The sequence below is a fragment of the Rhinatrema bivittatum genome, chromosome 4, assembly GCF_901001135.1.
Source record: "Rhinatrema bivittatum chromosome 4, aRhiBiv1.1, whole genome shotgun sequence".
Taxonomy (NCBI): domain Eukaryota; kingdom Metazoa; phylum Chordata; class Amphibia; order Gymnophiona; family Rhinatrematidae; genus Rhinatrema; species Rhinatrema bivittatum.
Genome location: NC_042618.1, coordinates 292,844,016 through 292,865,659, shown reverse-complemented (window position 1 = coordinate 292,865,659; position 21,644 = coordinate 292,844,016). Strand labels below are relative to the sequence as shown.

At 41.5% G+C, this 21,644-nt stretch overlaps 1 protein-coding gene across 1 annotated transcript in view; it reads right to left on the bottom strand.

Annotated features, from left to right (window-relative positions):
• Positions 1 to 21,644, bottom strand: part of RYR3 (ryanodine receptor 3) — a 1,291,138-nt gene that overhangs the window by 828,324 nt on the left and 441,170 nt on the right. The window contains 1 exon segment of the mRNA XM_029600192.1: positions 8,072 to 8,237. Within this exon segment, the coding sequence (XP_029456052.1) occupies positions 8,072 to 8,237 (166 nt within the window).

Below are 21,644 nucleotides of genomic sequence, written 5' to 3'. Positions count from 1 at the left end.
TGACGTCCAGAACCTATGCTCATGTTTTTACTCATCAATAAGAAATTTCTCCCTCCTCCCCCCCTCCAAGAACAACCTTCCTTCCCCCTCCCCCCCATTAGCAAACCTCCCTCCCCATGTGCTAGTCTCGCTCTAATAGTGCATACTGCTACTGTTCCTAGTTATGTTATGTTATATTATCCAAGTTGTTCACTCCCTTGTTCATTGTAAGACATATGTTGTCATTGTTTTCTACTTGTTATAATGTAAACAGGAGTGATAAGTAATTCTGTTACCTGAACTTCGGTATAAAAAAAAGTTATAAATAAATAAATAAATATATCTGCTAATTTGTATGCATGCAACTCTTGGAAAATTTTCACTGTCCCTTTCTCATATGGGAGAAAGGGACAGTGTGTGCCTGAGGCTTTATAAGCCCCTTCCACCACCTAAGGGTGTGGATTCTTAGTTCTTGAATTGCAATGCAGAGGGGACAGTGCTATATGCATGGTCTTTTGATTCTTTTTTTGGGGGTGGGAGGGGGGAAGAACTCTGAGGGTTCTCTTCACAGAGTAGACGCTTCACAGAGAGTAGAAGCAGAGTATCTTAACCCTATTTTCGGTCCAGATTTTTTAGAAATTTTGGTAGCTGAAGCTTTCCACCCTCTATTTCTCTCCTTTTGATTCCCCTTTATTTGAGAATTTGTCTTTATTACTTGAAAACCCTAGGGCCCAGGGTCTCAGAACTGTAATGAACTTTGAGGAGTACAGTTTTTTACCTAAGAAAAATTTGAGGAGCAGTTGTTACATTCTGAGAAATGGTTCACATCCATTGCCAGAGAGAAGTAGCTATTAAGGTCACAAATTTATGAATTGTTCAACCAGTTTAATTTATTATCAAAGAGCTATAAATAACTTTTTCATCCATCTGATTAACTATCAGTAAAGTTAAGTTGGAAACCACTCAGCAATTCTTGTTTGTTTATTGCTGCTATAGTCTGGAGATCATCAATGCTGTGTACAGAGGGACTTAAAGGGTACTTTTGTTTTTAAAAGCAAAAGGGCCTTGAAGCTAAGTTTCCTTCTACAGAGAACCCTGCACTGCTCAGATAACTGCTATCCTGGAGAGTACTGGAAAATAGGGTCTATTTTATTATGTGTGCCTTTGGGGATAGTTATCTGGGTTCTCCCACCCAGGCATTACAAAGTTTAATTTTCATTTCCCAGATTAAGAAAAAACTCTAAGCAGGATGATATCAGTGGCCTCCGAGCTGCGGAGGCTGAACAATGGCAGCGGTTCCGACCAGCGCGGATCACAGGCAGCGGCCTCCAAGCCACTACAGACAGCATCGGGGGCAGCCTGGTGGCAAGGGTAAGATGTTGCTCGAGGCTAGGCCCACGAGCAGCATCGCAACACCAAGGGGCGGATTTTCAGAGCCCTGCTCGCCTAAATCCGCCTAAATCCGGGCGGATTTAGGCAAGCAGGGCCCCGCGTGCCGGTGCGCCTATGTTCAATAGGCCTACCGGCGCGCGCAGACCCCGGGACTCGCGTAAGTCCCGGGGTTTTCCGAGGGGGGCGTGTCGGGGGCGTGTCGAGGGGGCGGGCCCGATCCGCGCGGCGTTTTCGGGGCGGGCCGTAGCGTTTCGGGGGCGGGCCCGGGGGTGTGGCCGCGCCCTCCGGACCCGCCCCCAGGTCGCGTCCCGGCGCGCTAGCGGCCCGCTGGCGCGCGGGGATTTACGTCTCCCTCCGGGAGGCGTAAATCCCCCGACAAAGGTAATGGGGGGATTTAGACAGGGCCGGGCGGGTGGGTTAGGTAGGGGAAGGGAGTGGAAGGTGAGGGGAGGGCAAAAGAAAGTTCCCTCCGAGGCCGCTCCGATTTCGGAGCGGCCTCGGAGGGAACGGAGGTAGGCAGCGCGGCTCGGCGCGCCCGGCTATACGGAATCGATAGCCTTGCGCGCGCCGATCCCGGATTTTAGCGGATACGCGCGGCTATGCGCGTATCTACTAAAATCCAGCGTACTTTTGTTTGCGCCTGATGCGCCAACAAAAGTACGCCAAATCGCGCTATTTGAAAATCTACCCCCAAGTGTGGGAAGAACACCCCAAGGCTCCAAAAGAGGTTACCAGCAGAGTGCAATGAACCCTTTATGGCATCTCATATGACAAACTGGCACCAAAAGTGGCATTAGCACCCTAAACTAGCATGAAGGCGGAACAAAGCAGAAAAGATGACAGAAAAATCTCCAAGGCAAATACTGATAAAAGGACCAAGCAGCACAAAGAGTGACTTCAAAGTATAAAGTCTATACCCTGCAACACCTGTAGCCCATAAGTCTCCAGTGCTGCAGCTGCTTCCACTAATTATACAGGGAGGCCAAACCTGGCAGCATCTGGCCAGCTACCGAGGTGATGGGACAATAATAATTGATGACTGTAGTGGAGAAGATGGTTCAGCAGGCACACCCTGTCTCCCTGTCTAAGGCCTCTGAAGGGAGTGGGGAGTGCAGCACCCGGGCTTCAGCTATTGTGGAAGGAGACAACATTATGAATAAGTAGCTGCCAGTTTTCTCCAGCACAGGAGAAAGCAAAAGGAGAAAGCAAAAGCACAGGAGAAAGCAAAAGAAATATTGGAGGCTTGACCATCCGGGTCTCCTGAAGTGAAAGTGGCAGTTTGGATTTACAACATATTAGTGAACAGGGTACAGCAAGTGGTCTCCAGGTAGAGAGAGACCAAAGAGGAAAAACTGAGAACCAGCTGGGGTACTCGAGTGGAGGCTGAATAGAAAATTTTAGCCAAAGTAGCAAAATCCAGCAATATATGAGTTTCAGGATCATAAAAGGGCTGAGCTAAGCTCAGTAGAACGCTGCAGACAGACAGTCGATTGGACTTCTTGGCGCCAAAATGGACTGCTATTCTTGGCGAACCGATTACTGTGCCATATTTAACACATTGTTTTGAAGCAGTGCATCGTCAGATTCCTGATATTGGACTCCGAGAAGTGCAATTTCGAATTTTACACAATGTTTACTGCGATGATGTGCGACGATTTAAGATGGGCAGCACAGATTCTCCTCTTTGTCTTAAATGTGCCCAGGAGGAGGGCACACTGGTACATAGGCTGTATCACTGTCCCACTCTACAATCCTTTTGGTCCAACGTGTTTGGAGTTATTTCTCATTGCACTGGAGCACCGTCCCCCATATCTGGGAAGTTTCTTTTGTCCAGTCCGCAGGCCTGTACTACTACAGCAGCCAGTAGATCCAAGGATAAATTTAGTAGAATAGCGTCATTACTGGCATGTCGTACCATATTGTCCGGATGGGCAGAGCCACATACGGCTCCATCTCCAGCGGCGTGGTTCCAGCGTATGGCCTCCGTTTTGCAGATGGAGTGTCTGGATTTTTTGAAAGGACACCGGAAATCCGATAAATTGTACGGAGCTTGCTGGACTCAGTGTGTGCCTCTATTGCCAGTGAGTGTTCAAGCTGGTTTAAGGGAGAGTGGTTATACTAACGATTGGATACAATCCATGGTCTCTGGGGGGAAGGGGGGGGAGGGCAGGGATGGTGTGAATGTAGCGTGCGTGTGGCTGTCTGGTGCTGGGTTGGGGAAGGTGGGGTTGGATGGATTGGTAAACACGGGGAAAAAGTGATGGGAAGGAAATGCAATTGCTGGCTTGAACTGTTACTGTACTACAATGTTGCTGTTTTCTACATGTTTTGGGCTGGTATCTATTCTGACTGCGTTCAGGACGGCCTGGTTGTGTTTTCTTGCCAATAAAAATTATTTTGAAAAAAAAAAGAAAATCTTGGAAACCAGCTGGAATGACCAGTTAGGGAAGAGTCATTGGTCCATTGAAAGGGAGGAGTATCCTCTGTCGAACAAGGGAATCTGGCTTTGAGGAAGCCTCTGACTAGGGCCAGGCCAAGAAGAAACCTGTAGGGACAATCTGTCACCTCGCTAGGAAGGGGCAAATGATTTTTGCCTGATTCACTTTCATCTGGATCTATGTCCATCACCACAACCTCATTCAGGAGGGTGGTGTGGTCCAAAGATTCAAAACATTGGAATGTCACTATAAGTGCCTGGATGGCCAGGCACTTATAGTGACATTCCAATGCCTTCATCCCTCCAGAGGTCTACCTTTATGCCTGGGAGCCAATGACTTACAAATAATTTTGTTAGCAGGCAATTTCAGCTCTGGGATATTTTCTGGGAAGGTGTCCCAGGTGAGAGCTGCATCCCCATTTTCCACAACATCGATATCCCCCATGACCAGCAAAATCTCATTGCCTACATTGGCATCTGGTCTCAAGGTGAGAGGTGACCTGTTTGACCAACCCATCCATGCTGATGTAAAAAAACAATCTTGGGTCGTTCCCAGTTAAGTACCAACCAACAAAGAACTTACCCATGATTCACAAGCAGAAGCAGACTTTGGGCTACACTACCCATTTGTCCCTGTCTAAGTGATGAATTATGTTGAAGATAACAGGGAAGAGTGGCTGAGAGAGAAGGGAGACAGCAGGATAGTAAAAAATGCTTCAAATCCTGACTATGTAAGGGATCATCTTGACTATGAGAGGGAATTGACCATAGGGATGAAGGATATAAACATAGGAGGGAATATCCAGAAACCTGCCGTGATATATAACCATCATGGAGGCCCTCCCGCAGAATATCAAATTGAATGCTTCCTGCCAAATGGGTTGACCATTTTAAAGCCTCACCTAGAGCATTATGAGCCGCAATCCATCGAGCCACTCTGAGTAAAGCTAATTATTCTGTCTTGTTGTTCAATTGATTGTGATATTGTCCAGTTATGTTTAGTGATTTTCCTCTCCTAACCTGTTAAGGGAGGTTTTGGAACATTATGTGCTAAAACGACATTGTTTAATTTCTTGTTTTCCTTTTCAAGGTGGAGCTTTTATTCCTCCTAGCAGTGGACTAATACTCAATTAGAACATTGGTCAACAATCAACTAGATGACCTTGCTGAGTAACAGGCCTAGAAAGCAAGAAGATCTGCTTCAGGATTTTATGCTACAGTACATTCCTGTCATTAGTTAATTTTCAGTAATATGTTTTCTTTAATAAATGATAACACAGTGATTTGCTTTCCCAATGCCAATGTTTGTTTATTGTTAACAAGTATTGTTTGATTTTGAAAGGAAATTTGTATTGGTTGTGAATAAGAAAAAATATCCTACTATAAAAATTGAAAAATGTGCTATGTAAAAAACTGTCCTTGGATTCATTTTTAAGTACTACTTTTAAGATGTTTCCTTTAGTAGGTTGGGTCCATTACAGTAAAATCCAAGCTTCGCACTAACATTTCCTTTCCAGAAATATGCCACCAAGAGGATGCTAGCCTCTAGTTTGAAGTAAAGAGACTATGCATATTGATAACTCCTTCCAGAGGAGTATGGCTACCAGGAGAGAAGATGCTAGTGTTTTCTTCTATGGGAGTATTTTGCTCTCCACCCTGGAGGACAGCAGGGAGTTAGAATAGAAAGGAGAGCGTGAGAATTGTTAATTGTTGTGGTTTGCTATTTTTATATTTGCAGGATGGTGAGAGCATCACCTCTAGCCAGGGTTGTCAGAGAACCCTTTATAGCCATCAGTGAGAGGACTGGTTGTTTCCTCCACCATTTTCATTTTCCATCCCTACCAGAATTGTTGCTATTGGTGTATTTAACTTTTATTGTGCAGGACTGAGCATCATGCTGTGAAGCTGAATGCCTACATTAGATGTAAAACATTTCTAGGACATGATACCAGTCTAGGCAGGTATGGTTGACTAGTTATCCTTGGGAAATGTTGTGTTGATGTGGTACTGCAATGCAATAATGAACATGTTATATTCTTACTGTAAAATTGGTGTTTGTATCTCAACCCAATCCCAGATTTTGTCTAACTGGGAGGAGGGTATAATGACCCCTTGTGTTCATTACCAGAAAGGCCCTTGTTAACTCTTTTAGCTAGGACAGACATGTTGGGAAATTTTGTGAGGCACCATTTGGTACAGGCCCTCCCTTTGAGGGTGCTGGGATGGAAATTTCCCTTGTGTTTATATAAGCAGCTCACTCCCTTAGAAGGTAGGGTAGTGCAGCTTGATTTTTGGAGTTACAGGAAGTGCACAAGCTTTTTTCTTAAGTTGATTATTTGGACCTACCGCTGGACTCAGGCATCACCTGCCTGCAGTTCTGGAAAAAGGTTGGGAAGCTTCCTTTCAAGTACACTCCTTGGCTGGTTAGGTCTGTCTTCTGGGATGTTGCTGAGATTTTCCATTTTTGTTGTAAGAAGCCTTCAAGACCCCTGGATTTTGACCTGGTGGAAGATTACAGATATGTTTCCCTCCAGGGGCCAGGATAGTGAATACCTGCCCCTTTGCATCTTCATCAAGGACAGAGGAATGGTAATAACCCATTGTAAGTGTTTTTGGAGTATGGATACAGTTTTTGGAAAGAAGTTTTTTATTAGAAGACCTGGGAGGAAGATTTTGCTGTCCCCTTCCTGCCCTGAAGGAGGAACATTGAGGGATCCAGAGAGAGAGAGAGAGAGATAGTGACCTGTTGAAGAAATCTAAGACCAAATTTGAGATCTTTTGAGGACCCCCACTTGGAGTCTTCACCCTGGGAAAGAGGTAAATTTGGGACTCTGTGCAAAATGGGGTACATTTTCAAAAACAGCGTGCGCGCGTACTTTTGTTCGCGCACCACGCGTGAACAAAAGTACGCTGGATTTTATAAGATAGGCGCGTAGCCACGCGAATCTTATAAAATCCAGGGTCAGCGCGCGCAAGTGGGTGCACATTTGTGCAACCTGCGAGTGCCGAGCCCGGCGCACGCTGCCTTTCCCTCCGAGGCCACTCCAAAATCGAAGCGGCCTCGGAGGGAACTTTCCTTCCACCTCTCCTCACCTTCCCCTCCCTTCCCCTACCTAGCCCTATCTAAACCCCCCCCCCCTACCTTTGTCGGTAGATTTACGCCTACCTGAGGCAGGTGTAAATCTGCGTGCGCCAGCAGGCTGCTGGCACACCATCACCCGATCCAGGGACTGGTCCGGAGGCCTCGTCCACGCCCCCTGGCCGGCGCCACGCCCCCTGACCCACCCCAAACCGCCCTCTGACCCCCGGACACGACCCGGACACACACCCTCCTGCCCCTTTTACGAAGCCCCGGGACTTACGCGCGTCCCGGGGCTATGCGCATGCCGGCGGCCTATGTAAAATAGGCTCGCCGGCGCGCAGGGCTTTTACAATCCGGCCCAATTTGTTTTACCATTCTCTTGACAGTTTGGGGGGGGGAGGTATTTAGTCCACACAAGAATGCCCCTGCCCACTTGGGAACCTTACTTTTCCAAGCTCTGGAGGTTAAGTGTTTCCCTCACCTTGGTAGAGAGAGAGAAACACAGATAAAGACTAAGAACTATAAATGGCATCTGGGAATTGAGAACCGATGTGAACCCTGCCATTGAAATTTTCAATGAATCCTGTTAGAAAAGTATTTTTTGAACTCCCATCAGTGTCTTTGTTTGTTGACATTCACATCCACCTAAAGGAAAGAGAAAGCATAACTCTCCCAGATAGAAAGAATCAGTGTAACCTCTGCCACCCAAACTCTTGGAGGAGAAATTCCTTTCCCCCCATCAGTAGAAAAGCCTGGCCCTAGGGCTAGAGCCTCATATGAAAGTTTGGAATAAAAGTGGCCCCAAGATATATACATTTTTTATGGCCCAATTGGTGTGTACTTATCACTCTGGTCTGGGTGACTTTCTCACTAGTGCTTAGATCAAAGAGTTAAACTGCATGCATAGATTATCAAATGTATGTGTGCTTCTCTTATCCTGATCCACCACCTGCAGAAACAGCAGGTGCAAAGTATGCATGATGTATCTTTAAGAGCAAGTTTGAAAAGGAGACAATCTGGGGCAATTTCCCTTTCAAAATTATTCACAAAATACATTTGTATCTTACAAAAAAAAAAAAGACTAATCAAAATTGCCACCATATTATTTAGGGGGAGAGAAAGATCACAGTTCATTTTCCTATAACAAACCAGTTAGCTCATTTCCTGTCAGCTTCTGATACCTGATAGCAAGTGGCCAGCTCCTTCCCATTTGCTGTGAAGGACAGCATTCCAGTAGCCAGATTCACAAGACAGCCAACCTCCAAATCCACATTGCTGCGGCCGGTTCTCTGCGAGCCAGTGGACAGATCTCCCCCCCAAACCATGTAACAGTTACTGCGCTTCACACTGAAAAAGACAAGAGGAGAAAAGGATGAAGGAGATACATTTATAAATTGCTTTGAGCTGTTTTTGGACTTAGGTGATATTTAAATCTAAGGAATAAATAAGCCTAGCCCTGAATTGTCATATAATATCTTCTGTACCAACATCATCATCACTAAATTATTCTATAACTTAGCACCCAATTTTCCATGATTCTGTATACAACAGGGAAAGCAATTTTGTAACCTCATCGGTAACTAACATGGTAGCTATACAGATAAGTTATTCCAGTTTTCAAAGCAAACTTATGCACATAAGTTTGCTTTATTTTATAAGTTGTGCCTGCCTCTGGGCAGGCGTAGGTTGCACATGCCAGCCGACGGCCAGCTCGCGATCCAAGCACAGCGGCAAATGGCTGCTGTGTCTGGAGGCTCTGGCCATGCCCCTGCCATGCCCCTGGATTGCCCTGCCCATGTCCCGCCCCTTTTTTTGAGCCCTGGGACATACGCACATCCCAGGGCTTTCTGCGTGCCGCTAGGCCTTTTGAAAATAGGTCCGGCGTGCGCAACCCCCCCAACGTGTGTAAATCCACCTGGATTTACACATGTAGGCTTTGAAAATCTGCCCCAAATTTTTTAAAATTGTTAAATCTTCTTTATTGATATAGAAAAAAGTTACATGGAATAATGTATGCAACAAGGAGATATAACGAACTGTTGATAAAGCAGAAATACATTAAAATGCATTAATTGCATACTTTCAGGTGAATTTTCAAAATGCTATGCATAAAAGTTAAAACTCATGTTGTTTTGCGACTTGATATTTGGCAAACTGGCTTCTCCGGTGAGTAGACAAAGCAGCAGGCTATGGTGTGGCAGAGAGTGTCCATGGGACACACTGGCCCATACTAGGAAATACTGGGTTATACTGTATCATAGGGGGTGGGAGTTTGTGGTGGAAAATACAATATCAAAATGACTCTAATGTGCTTATGTGTATTCATATCACAATGGTTGAGGATGGTGAGAGAACAGAGGAGAACTAGGAGGTTCCTCTTACTGAGAGTATAGAGGAATAGGGCACAGTTTTTGGATCTGACAAAGAGCAAGTCATGCACAGGTTCAGATTCAACAAGGAAACCATACTCTACCTATGGCAGCATTTAGGGCAGAATCTGCAACTTTACAACTGCAGGGGCAATACCTTGCCTATACATATCAAGCCTGGTTGGACGATGCTCACAGACTGCAATTTTCAAATAGTGCCACAGATTTGCAATTGGATTGAGATCTGGACTTCGAATTGGCCATTGTAGAACATGTACCTTTTTGTTGTTCAATCACTCATGTGTTGTTTGGCCTTGTGCTTGGGATCACTGACCTGCTGAAAGGTGAACTTTGTCCCAAGTTTTACTTTTTTAGCAGACTGAAGCCGATTGTCTTGCAGTATCTCCCTGTATGATGCACTATCCATCTGCCCTTCAATTTTAACTAATGCCCAGTCCCCACTGAAGAAAAACATCCCCACCAGATAATGCTGTCACCCTCATACTTTACTATTGGGATGGTGTTTGCTGAGGAATGGGCAGTCTTAGGTTTACACAACTCATAGTGTTTTGAATTTTGGCCAAAAAGCTCCATTTTAGTCTCATTTGACCACAAAACCTTATTCCACATTTTAGCTGGGTCACTCTGATAATTTCTGGCAAACTCCAGATGCGCTTTGATGTGGTTTTTCTTTAGTAATGGCTTCTTTCTAGCCACCCTCCCATGCAGGCCAGTTGAAAGCAGAGCTTTTGAAATGGTTGACTGATGCTCCTCCACTCCAGTCTCAGCCACTGAACTCTGTAGCTCCTTCAAAGTGAATGTTGACCTCTCTGTGGCTTTCCTCACAAGCCTCCTTCTTGCTCTGATGCTGAATTTTGAGGAACAGCCTTGTCTAGGCAGTGTCTGAGTGGTATGATGATCCAACAGTGCTCACTGGGATATCTAAACATTTGGATATCATTTTGTAGCCTTTTCCTATCTCGTGCATGTCTATAACTTTATCTTTAATTTTTTTAGAATGCTCTTTGATCTTCATTTTCATAGCTTTCTTACAGACTCACAATCTATCCAATGGTACTGGAATTAGGGGGTCTTTTATCCAGAAAAGCTGCCCTTCTTAAGTGATTCACAGGTAGAGGCCAATTGTTAGGGCAGTATCTTTCATCTGTGTAAACTTGGAGCTTCCACAGCACACGGGTTAAATACTTATGCAAGCAGCATTTTTCAATTTTTAATTTTATTTTACAAAAGTTGCAGAGAAATAATGAATTGCAACTTTGAACATTTACTTTAAAAGCATACTGGTTTGCAATAAACATACTGTCTGGAACAATCTGAGTGTCATTTGTAATCCAAACAGATCTGCTGACTTTTTAGGGAGTCAAATACTTTTGCAAGCCCACTATATCTTTCCCTCAAAGCAACAGCAATAACATCAAGTAATGACTGAAATCTATCAATTTGCATGCTGTCCCTCTGTCTTTTGAGCTATCGATTGCACAATGGAATGCACAACAGACACCATGGAATGACGAGACCATCTACCGCAACCGCAAGACTTTCCACTCCCTCACTATGCAGGTGGTTTGTGATGCCAAGGGCTTCATCTTGTACCTCATGCCCAGGTTTACAGGATCCAGTCACGATGCCTACATCCTCTCATAGTCAGGAATTCATGACCACTTTCAGGAAGGGCATATCACTGGGGACTGGCTTCTATGTAGGACTGCACTTACCACTACCACCACACTGCAAATAACCTCTTCTTTTAGTCTCCCTAATATCTAGGTGAATTAACAATATTAGACCAGGAATACCACACCAATCTTGATTAGGGAACTACCACTCTGTCCAACATTAAAGGATATTTAACTCTGCTCTTCTCTGTGTTCTCCCCTACAGGTAATTGAGAATATCCACTCAAAACTTGTCTCATGATCCTGCTAACAAATCTATACACTGCTGCAGAGGCTCATTACTACAGGACCCTATAGCAGACCATGGTAGTCATTGAGAGAACTTTCAGCCTTGTTTGAGCAAGTTTTTATGAGCTAACACTATAGTGAAGAGTTAAGCATGGAATCTGATATACATTAACATTTATATTTTTGATGCAGAGTTTATGGATTTTGCTTTGAGTAATTTTACATGTTGTTTGTTATGTTTATGTTATGTTTGTTTATGATTATGAATATTCTATTTTGTTAACCGCTCAGGGCTTTGAATGTATGGTATTGAAGATCTTTCAAAAAACTAAATAATAAAATGTGCTTCCAATGCCTGGACAGATGTAGGAATGTCTTGATTACAAGCCTGCTAAGGTCTGTGAAATCTTTCCAGCATGATGCATGCTTCATAACCTGGCCAAAAACCTACCTCATCCAGAGGAATTAAAAGATCATCTAGATGAAGGAGAGGAGGAGAGAAATTACCTGAAACAGGAGGAACTGCAGGAGATAAAACATCAGACTAAACAGCAGGCTATACAGGAAAGAAACACTCTGATACAAAGACATTTTAAGATAATGAAGATGCATTTATTTAGAGAGTGTGAAAAGATTATTTAGAAAGTAGAGGTACATTTATTTACATGGAATGCTCAGTGAGATGATGAATAAAATCAATTATTTCTAGGCTTCTTTGGCCAGCCTCTTTTTTTGGGGTGGGAGTAGTTCTGGTGTCATGGTCCGGTCCAATCTGTTGCTGCTACACAATGGTGTGCTATCACAGCTTACGCTGCCCTCTAACAGCCCTAGATCTGGGAGCAGTGACATATCTGAATAGCTGCTGGAGGGGCTCGGAAGCCTGGGAGGCAGCTGAGAAGGTGAGCTGGCAGCAGTGGTAGGTCTATCCTCATTGGTTACCTGTGCCCTTTCTGGTAGTGGCAGTGCTGATGTTGAAGCTGCAGGTGGTGGTGACAGAAGAAGAGGTTGAATCACTATGGGTGGTGGTGAATAGGAAGAGTGGTCCATGGAGCTGGTGGGACTCCAGCCTGGGAAGGCACCATCCCGGGTGGTGGTGCTGCATCCATGGAGGTTTAATGTAGCATGGAACTGATGGGGGCTATAGCTGGCATCCAGGGGGGGGGGGGGGGGGGGGACAGCCTCTACAACACCAGCCTTCAAACTGCACTCTGAGCCTGCATTTTTCCATGGATAGTCCTTAGCTTCTTTCATACACCCTGCATCTCCTGCCACATACCCTATATCTTTTCTTGGATCACATCTCTCAGGCCCTGCATGTCATGCCTCAGGCCACCAATCTCCTCCACCACTCATGCATACAGGTCCATTATATGCCTCTCCACTGGAGTGACCTGCACCTCCTCATCCCTCTGAGAGCTGAGGTCTTCTTCAGTGAAGCTGCCTTCCTCCAGGCCAGCTGCATCCTGCAAGAGCTCTGACATGCATGACAAAGTCAGTGTATGCTGGGTCTCCGTCTCCTCCTCCCCCTTCTGCAGATATCCATGATCTGTCACTGAGTGGTCCTCTGCTGTTCCCCCCTCCTCTTTAGTGTCTCTGGGCTAGCAGGAAGCATTCGAAGCACCACCTTGCCTGTTGGAAGTCACTGGGTCCCGGAGTATCGAGGACATCACCTGCTTGTTCCCCTGAAAAAAGGAAGAGTTTACATATTTTTAACATAAATGCTATGTGGCTTATTCTCTTCACATTCACTAGACCATTCTTTCTGCCTAACCAAACAGCTCCATAGGTCCTACATAGTATCTCCAGCTACAATAAACTTTCTCAAGTTTATTGTAAACCGGCGTGATGTGCTTGCACGAACACCGGTATATTAAAAGCTGTTAAATAAATAAATAAAATAAAAAATACACTACAAAATGTATAGAAAGCTTTCCCATGGTGTCTAAATCTGCCCTTGATACATTTGTAAAGCACTAGCAAACATGACACAGAGATAACTCACTAGCTGATGCAGCTCATGATTACAGTTTACAACTGTACTCCTTGATGTATCCTTAAGCAACTGGGCAATTGTAGTTCGGTCTTCCCTAGTGCATTCCCTTTAAAAAGCCTATAATACTAATCCCTGCATGCAGTATGATAAAACCAGAACTGGATCAATCTGTCCTGAAATTCCTGAGCCACCTGGTTACCCTACTCATTATCTGACTTGAGTACCATTTCATTTGTCTAACAATTAACATATTACTATGTAAAGGGGGAGGGGCATTTTGTGGCTCTTAAAATATGTTTCATCCTCTTACCTACGTCCTGTATGTAGCTTTGGCTGGTCAGAATGCTATAAATATGACATAGGTATCACTAGACCTAGTCTGTTGGATGTCAGCTTAGTGTTAGTATGATATGATGGTACACCATTCCCCCATTGGGTAGGATTTCTACATTGAGGGCCAGCATAGGGACTGTATCTTCATAACGAGGCTCAGAGGAAGGTTTAAGAGAAGATTTCTAGGCAAGAACTTCTGGGAAATGTAGAACACGTAATAAAAAAAGAAGTTCCCACAAACTGAAGACTAGTAGACAGGAGGTGCTATAGACAGGGCAGCTCTTGTAGATTTGATTGTTTTAATATATGTTTCATTTTAATTTTATTATGTATATTGCTCTGTACTCCACCTGAATGTATGAAGGGCAGGTATACTCACCAGAATCTGAGTCAATCTGCTAAAAGCTGCTCTAGATTGTAAGGAAAGTGAACATAATCTAAGAGTTAAAGATTTAAGCTAACTTTAATCTACAGGGGTACCTGTCCCTGTCCCAAAGAACTGACCAAGTGGGTCTGGAGGTAACAAGAAAGTAGATTTTAGTGGTTTCTGAGAGAACAAAAATAGTGTGGAAACAAAATACAGAAAATGTTCCTAGTTAAACATTGATTTCCCAGCCATCACTCAATAAAGATTTTCATTTTCTACCATGTGTGCAGAGTGTTTTAATAGAGAGATAGCCTCCAGAGCAAGAAACGTCTATGTGATAACAATGCATAATGTCAAATAAAACTCAGTTTTTTCCCCCACTGTACAGGAATTCTGTGAGGTCATGAGGCCTTGGGTGGTTCAATGGATTTTCCTGTGTGTCCACATTCGCAGGACCTTCATTGGATGGGGAAAACATATAAGTGATTATTACTATACATATTTATACTCGATACATAAATATAAGAACTTTATATTAATTTATGGTAGAAAATGCTCACCTGGATGGCCTTGAGCTTGTGAGGTGTCCAAGGGTCCCATACCTCCATTCTACTGTAGAGAAGGAAATCTGGCAGGTCACTCAGCTCTCATCTTGGTCTGCTTCCATTTCATGAGATGTCGGAGTTCTCACCACTTATGACTCAGGTCTTTCACATTGAAGTTGTTGTGAAAGAACATATTGAACCTGTACCAGATCTTCTCCCACATCCTCTCCTTCCTTTATGAACCCTCTCGCCTGGACCTGAGGCCATACAAGACATGCTGGACCTTCATGACCTCACAAACAAGAAATTCTACCTCCCTAGGTAGGAAGTTAGGCTTCCTCAGTAGCGCTCCACTCCTTCCGGAAATAGTGCAATTAGGAAGGCATGCACTGTGAGCAACCCTTTATACATACATATGCACATAAATTGCACGTATTTGCCTGCAGAAAGGGACAGGATTTATGCAATTAAATATTACACGTGTATATTATTAAAATAGATAGGAAATATATGCACAGTTGTTATTGCTTTCATATATAGGTATAACATTTCTATGTATATTCTTTTTTTTTTCCAAAAGAAAAACTTTGATAAAGCATTAAATACAAACTTGTATAATAACAGCTTATACAATGAATTCTCAATATCTTAATGCCTTATTCCATAATCTCATTTTATACTCTAGTAGGGGGTGAAATTATGAGGAGTTAATCAAGAAAACATTAAAGAATTGGGACAATCCTGAATTAAGTGGTGTATATCTTCAATTTGGATCATTGTGGTTCCATTACTGACTAGAAAAAGAATCTATGAAAACTCTGAGTTGCTCAGGGGCAAAGAATATGTAACAATCATTTCCCTTTTTGACAACACATTTGCAAGGATAGCGCAACAGAATGAAGCGCCTAAAGAAACTGTTTTCTGCCTCATAGCAAGAAAGCCCTTACCTCTTTCTTGCGTTATCTTAGAAATGTCTGGGAATACCTAGTCATTATTTTGCTTACATCATGTTCAGCTAGCAAAGAGACAATCAAAGTGGAACACTCAATAATTTCAATTGCTGAGGATTCTAGAAACATCGTCAAATTATTATTTAATGAGTTTTGCTCTTCACCCATTACTCCTTCCCTTTCAGCTGTTGATCTTGTAATACAATATACCTTATTTATTATCGGAATTTCAGTATCCATCATGAGGAGTATCTCCCGGAGATATCTTTTAAAAGTCATGATGGGCAATTCCTCCATAACTCTTGGGAATTTTATTAACCTAAGATTTAATCTCTGGTTCCAATTCTCCAAATGTTTTAGTCTTCGGGACAATGCCATTCTGTCCTTAATAGTAGCCTGATTGAATTCATGGATATTTCTAACCTCAGTTTCCATTTTTTCCACTTTTATTTTCACATTTTGCAGGGATTGCTGTTGATCAGACATTTGTGTGTTCAAAGAGGTAGTTAATTGTTCAATTTTTAAGTTGGTAGTCTTTACAGCAACTGAAAGACTGGCTGTAAGGTCCCACAAGGTCTCCAGCGTGACCACTGCTGGTCTAATAGGGACTGCTATTTGCTCACCGACTGTTGCTGGTACTTCGCTGCCTGTCAGTGTAGCTTCTGAATGGCCAGCTGCCTCCAAAGTCTCCCCGAAGAGCTCCCTCGATGCCTCCGGCTGTGCAGGTGCCACACTTCCTCCTCCCTGCAGTCTCGAGTCACCGAGCTCAGCGTTCAGCATCTCCGGCAGGTCTCCTAGCGATGACGTTCCCCTCTCAGCAGGTGGTCTACTCGTGGGGGGGCTGAGGGAAACCTCCGCCTCAAGCAACTCTGACTCTCCTCCTATTGGTGCCACAGCGAGGCTACTCCCCCCGTTTCTCACCGCTCCCAGAGTCGCAAAGCTGGTAATGAGCATCTGCTCAATAAGTTGTGTTGGTATAGATGGGAAAACCCTTATTTTCCCTTTCCTTTTTGCTATGAGGCAGAAAACAATTTCTTATAATTCTCAACCAGAAAATCACCAAGAAACTCTCAAAAAACACCATAGTAATCAGAGGAATTGAGCAGCTCACTCACAGTGACTCCTCTCAGGATGCCATCTTGCCCCATATATTCTCTTTAATGCTGTGGTACATTCATATTTTTTCCATTTGTGAATACAAGTAGGTATCTACAAGGGATAACAGCTGGATCCATCTCAGGAACTTTCAGATCTGGTCCAGTTTTTCTCCCTATAGTTTGCAATGTGGGTAATATGTGGACCAGGCTTGCTTGTCTCTCATGCCACAGAGCTTGCTGCTATTCCACCTCCACAAGGTATATCTTGGATGTTAGGAAAGCATGGCATATGTGAATAAATGGAAGATCCACAACTATCTTAATCAAATATTACTTCCCCAGTATACAAGAACTATGCACAATAAGAGGCAAGTACATACATCAAGTTTCAATGAACAATATTTATTAACAATATCACAGAAATTTTAGTTATCAAACCAACAATAATACATAATCAGGTAAATTTTAAAAGGAACATGCATGCACCCATAAATGTCCGTATTGTGGCATGAGCAAAAATATGAACAATAATCAGGGAGAAAAACTAGTATACAATAATGAACAAAAAATTAACTAAAAATTAACTAGTTGAAATAGACTGACATCCATCAATTGAATCCCACAATCTACCGATATGATACAATATAAAATACAAATTTTATTTAAGAAATTCTTTTTAAATTTTACACAATTTTTTAAATTTTTTTTTATATAATTTATTGAGCTCAAAAATAACACTAAATATGGCCAATTATCCAACCACCTGATTTCACAATTAATTCAATTTATATTTCTTTGTGTATTGAGATTGTGACTGGTAATTTTTCGCCACTTAAATGTTCAATTGATCTTTTAATTATATCTGTTGAACAGTTCAATCGATTCTTTTGAACAGTTCAACAATATAAACCAATCTTACTCAATGGCATTGCGATAATTGAATTTTAAACCGCAATTGAACTTCCGATATCACAAACATTTATGATTACATCATGAACATTTCTACAAACCAATTGCAAAATTGAAATTGATTATATCTTTAAATACTTCAACATTTATCTGTGTGAAAATTTCACTGAAAAGTAGTCCCATTTATATAAATTTAAGTGCTGGAACAAATTCGGCTCCCAACGATGACACTTCTTATCGACCACAGTTCAAATTGTGAATTTCAATGAGCAAGAAAATTTTAAAAGTTTTTCTGAAACCATGAAGCCACACTATCTTCCCAGTTGGCTTCCGGTAATGGGATTTCCACAAACTGAATAAGTCTAGTATTGATGTCACCCAACAGTAATGGTAACAGGAAAACCTGTTTGGATGATGGCAAAAAAGCCTATCTTGTCCCGACAGAAACTTATCTTGTCATCTTTTAGCCCACATATCTTTCGGCTATGCGGTCCACTTCATAACCTTGGCTGAAGTTGCCGCATTCGCTTCAATTTCTTAACAGAAGCCGCCGACGTTGGCAACGTTTCGGAACCTGCATCAGGGCGAACTCTGAAACATTCAAATTACCTTAAGTATTACAGCTCTTATTAAAGCCTTGTTTGATTTTAAATATCAAAGTTGGAAAAGTACTTACTGCTGCTGGACAAGAACGTCTCTACAGTCGGGTATGTCTAAAGACATTTAAACATGGCGCCTCTATTTGTATAACAAACCTTCATGAAATGAACCAATCACAAAACACCCCTTCATTTTTTAACGTGCTGACGTCAGTAATTTTGAACCAACTTTATATAACACCATTAACAATTCAATGGCATATGATTTTAATTGTATATCAAAAGACTGTCTGTTTCGTGTCAATTCATTGAATAATCTCATAGAAGAATTATTTCACAAGTTGATTAAAGTGTTCCATTCAATCTTGCTATTTAAACCCAAAGGTTCCTCTGATCGTAATTTGTAAATCCACTGTTGTTCTCTTTTTAAAAGTATTTTTTCACGATTCCCTCCCCTGATATCTGCAGTAACATGGTCAAGGATGAACCAACGGAGATCTTTTAACTGATGTTTAGCTAATAAACAATGTGCCACAATCGGTGCTGTTTCTTTACTGTGTTTGATACAACTTTTATGTTCACCAATGCGTAATCTGAAGGCTCTAGATGTTTGTCCCACATAAATTTTTTCACATGGGCATATAATAATATACACCACGAAAGTACTCTGACAATTAGTAAAGTGGCGTAATGTGTATACAGACTGAGTTACTGGACATTTAAAGGTCTTCAATTCCAGTGTCTGATTGCAAATTCTGCAATGTCCACATTTAAAATGTCCCACGAGTGTTGTGCCCTCAATGGTTGTATTGATGTTACATTTTACAGATGGTAAAGTTGACGGACTTAAAATCTCTTTGAGATTCTTGCTTCTAGAAAAAGCCATACGAAATTCCAGTTCTTCCAATCCAGGAATCATTTGGATTAAATGCCAGTGTTGACGCATGGTATTAATGATTTTGCGTGACATCGGCGAATATTTTGTGACACATGTTATTACTTGTGAACTATCTTGTTTTGCACAAGGATTTAATAATGCGTCCCTATCATAATACAGTGCCCTTTTAAACGCGTTATTAACGCATTTTTTTGGATAGCCTCGTTGTTTAAAGGCTTCCGCCAGCATATCAGATTGTGTTCTAAAAACCTCAATGCTGGAGCAATTCCGTTTATATCGCAAGAATTGCGAGAAGGGTAAACTGTTCTTCAAGGGAACAGGATGTGCACTTTTATAATGTAGCATCGTGTTACGATCTGTTGGTTTCTTATAAACACTTGTGATCAATTCTCCTGAAGAAAGTTTCTGTAATTTCACATCCAAAAAAGAGATTTCTTGAAATCTATGTGACATTTGAAATTGGATATTCTCATCACAGGTATTAATCCATTTGTGAAATGAAATAAGTTCCTGCTCAGTTCCACTCCAAATAATAAAAATATCATCAATGAAACGTTTGTAAAAGAATATCTTGGAGAAAAAAGGAGAATTGTTCACCCATGTAGTCTCAAACTCAGCCATGAATAAATTGGCAAGGGAGGGGGCCATGGTGGCCCCCATTGCTGTCCCTGATATTTGTTGGTAAAATTGGTCCTGGAAGACAAAATAATTTTTTTTAAGAGCTAAAGTAGCTAATTTCATGATAAATTCTGTAGGTATTCGATGTGGACGTTGTCTTTTGTTTAAGGTCATCTGTATCACCTGTAATGCTTCATTCTGAGGAATAGAAGTATATAGCGATTTAATGTCCAATGTGACTAGCCATTTGTCATGAATATCTTCCAATATACATTCCAACAACTGTAAAAAATGTGTGGTGTCACGTATATAGGAGGGACATGATGGAACAAAATCCCTAAGGAAGCAATCTGTAAATATTGAAAGAGGCTCCAATAAAGAATCATTTGCCGAAATGATCGGTCTACCTGGAGGTTTATCTAGAGTTTTATGCACCTTCGGTAGAACATAGATTGTAGGAACTCTCGGATCTTTTGGATTCAAAAAATTAAATTCCTTATATGTTAAGAAACCCAATTCTTTAGCTTCCTTGGTAACTTCTAAGATTTGTTTCTACAACCGTTTCGTGGGATTGGATGATAGTTTAATATAACTAGTTTCATCTTGTATTTGTCTATTAATTTCTGCTATATAATCCATTCTATTCATCAGAACAATTGATCCACCTTTGTCAGCTTCTTTTATTATTAAATCTCTTCTCTTAGACAAAGAGGAAAGAGTATTTCGTTCTTCTCTATTTAGATTTCTGCAAAACTTTACATTATTGTCTTCCAGAATTTTAACATCTTTCAAAACCAATTGTTTAAAGGTATCAATAAGGGGGTGCACCGGTCCTGGTGGTAACCAAGAGGAGGGATTGTGAACAATACTATTGTCATTATTGTATTGAGATGATTGAAAAAAATTTTTTAACAACAATTTACGTACAAAGTTTTGTAAATCTACTCGAAATTGAAACGAATCATGTGCTTCAGTTGGAACATAGGATAAACCTAAATTCAAAATTTTTTCTTCTTGAGAGTTCAATGTGACATCCGAAAGATTGATTATCACCTTTTCTTGCCCCTCGTCGACTCTCGGGAGCGAGTTACAATGTAATTGGAATCCATATTCTTGCGATCTTTCCATGTTACCCTTCCTCTTCTTGCTTGAAAATTGCCTTTGTCGAAAAAAGTATTTTCATTGGTGTTGTCTGTTGCTTCTTCTTCTGAAGAAGAACCCTCAGATGAATTGTTGTAAGCTGGAGGTCTTTTCTTCTGTTTAGGATGCATCCATGAATATATGGAGCCCTGTTTGTAATCCGTTTCATCTCTGGAAAATTTTCCAATTTTATATTCTTTTAATTCTTTTTTGAAATTTTCCATGTTCTTCTGTAGATCAGAAAAATTACGTTCAAAAGTTTCTTGATCTATATCATTTTTAAGGGCTACCAATTTCTCATCCAAATCCTTACGTAATTCATTACATAAAGTCTGTGAGGATTCAATGATCAACACCATTAAATCTAACGAACATTTGTTGAGTATGGAATTCCAACGATCTAAAAAGACCTTATCTTCCGTAAATAATTTTGGTTCCTTGTGAATACGCAAACCTCTTGGTATCCTTTCTTGTTTGCAGTATTCTACTAAAGTTACCCCATTTAACTCGCTCCTGGTGATTCTTTTAGATAGGGCTAATAAATCAGACCATGAATTAGAAGAAACTTGCAAAATAGTATCAGGAAATAATGAAGGGGTGTTGAGTAAATTGGTCACATACTCATGTGTATAACTAAAGGCACTCTGCCATGTATGAGCCATCCCTATAACTATGAAACAGGAACAATAATCAGGGAGAAAAACTAGTATACAATAATGAACAAAAAATTAACTAGTTGAAATAGACTGACATCCATCAATTGAATCCCACAATCTACCGATATGATACAATATAAAATACAAATTTTATTTAAGAAATTCTTTTTAAATTTTACACAATTTTTTAAAAATGTTTTTACATAATTTATTGAGCTCAAAAATAACACTAAATATGGCCAATTATCCAACCACCTGATTTCACAATTAATTCAATGTATATTTCTTTGTGTATTGAGATCGTGGCTGGTGATTTTTCGCCACTTAAATGTTCAATTGATCTTTTAATTATATC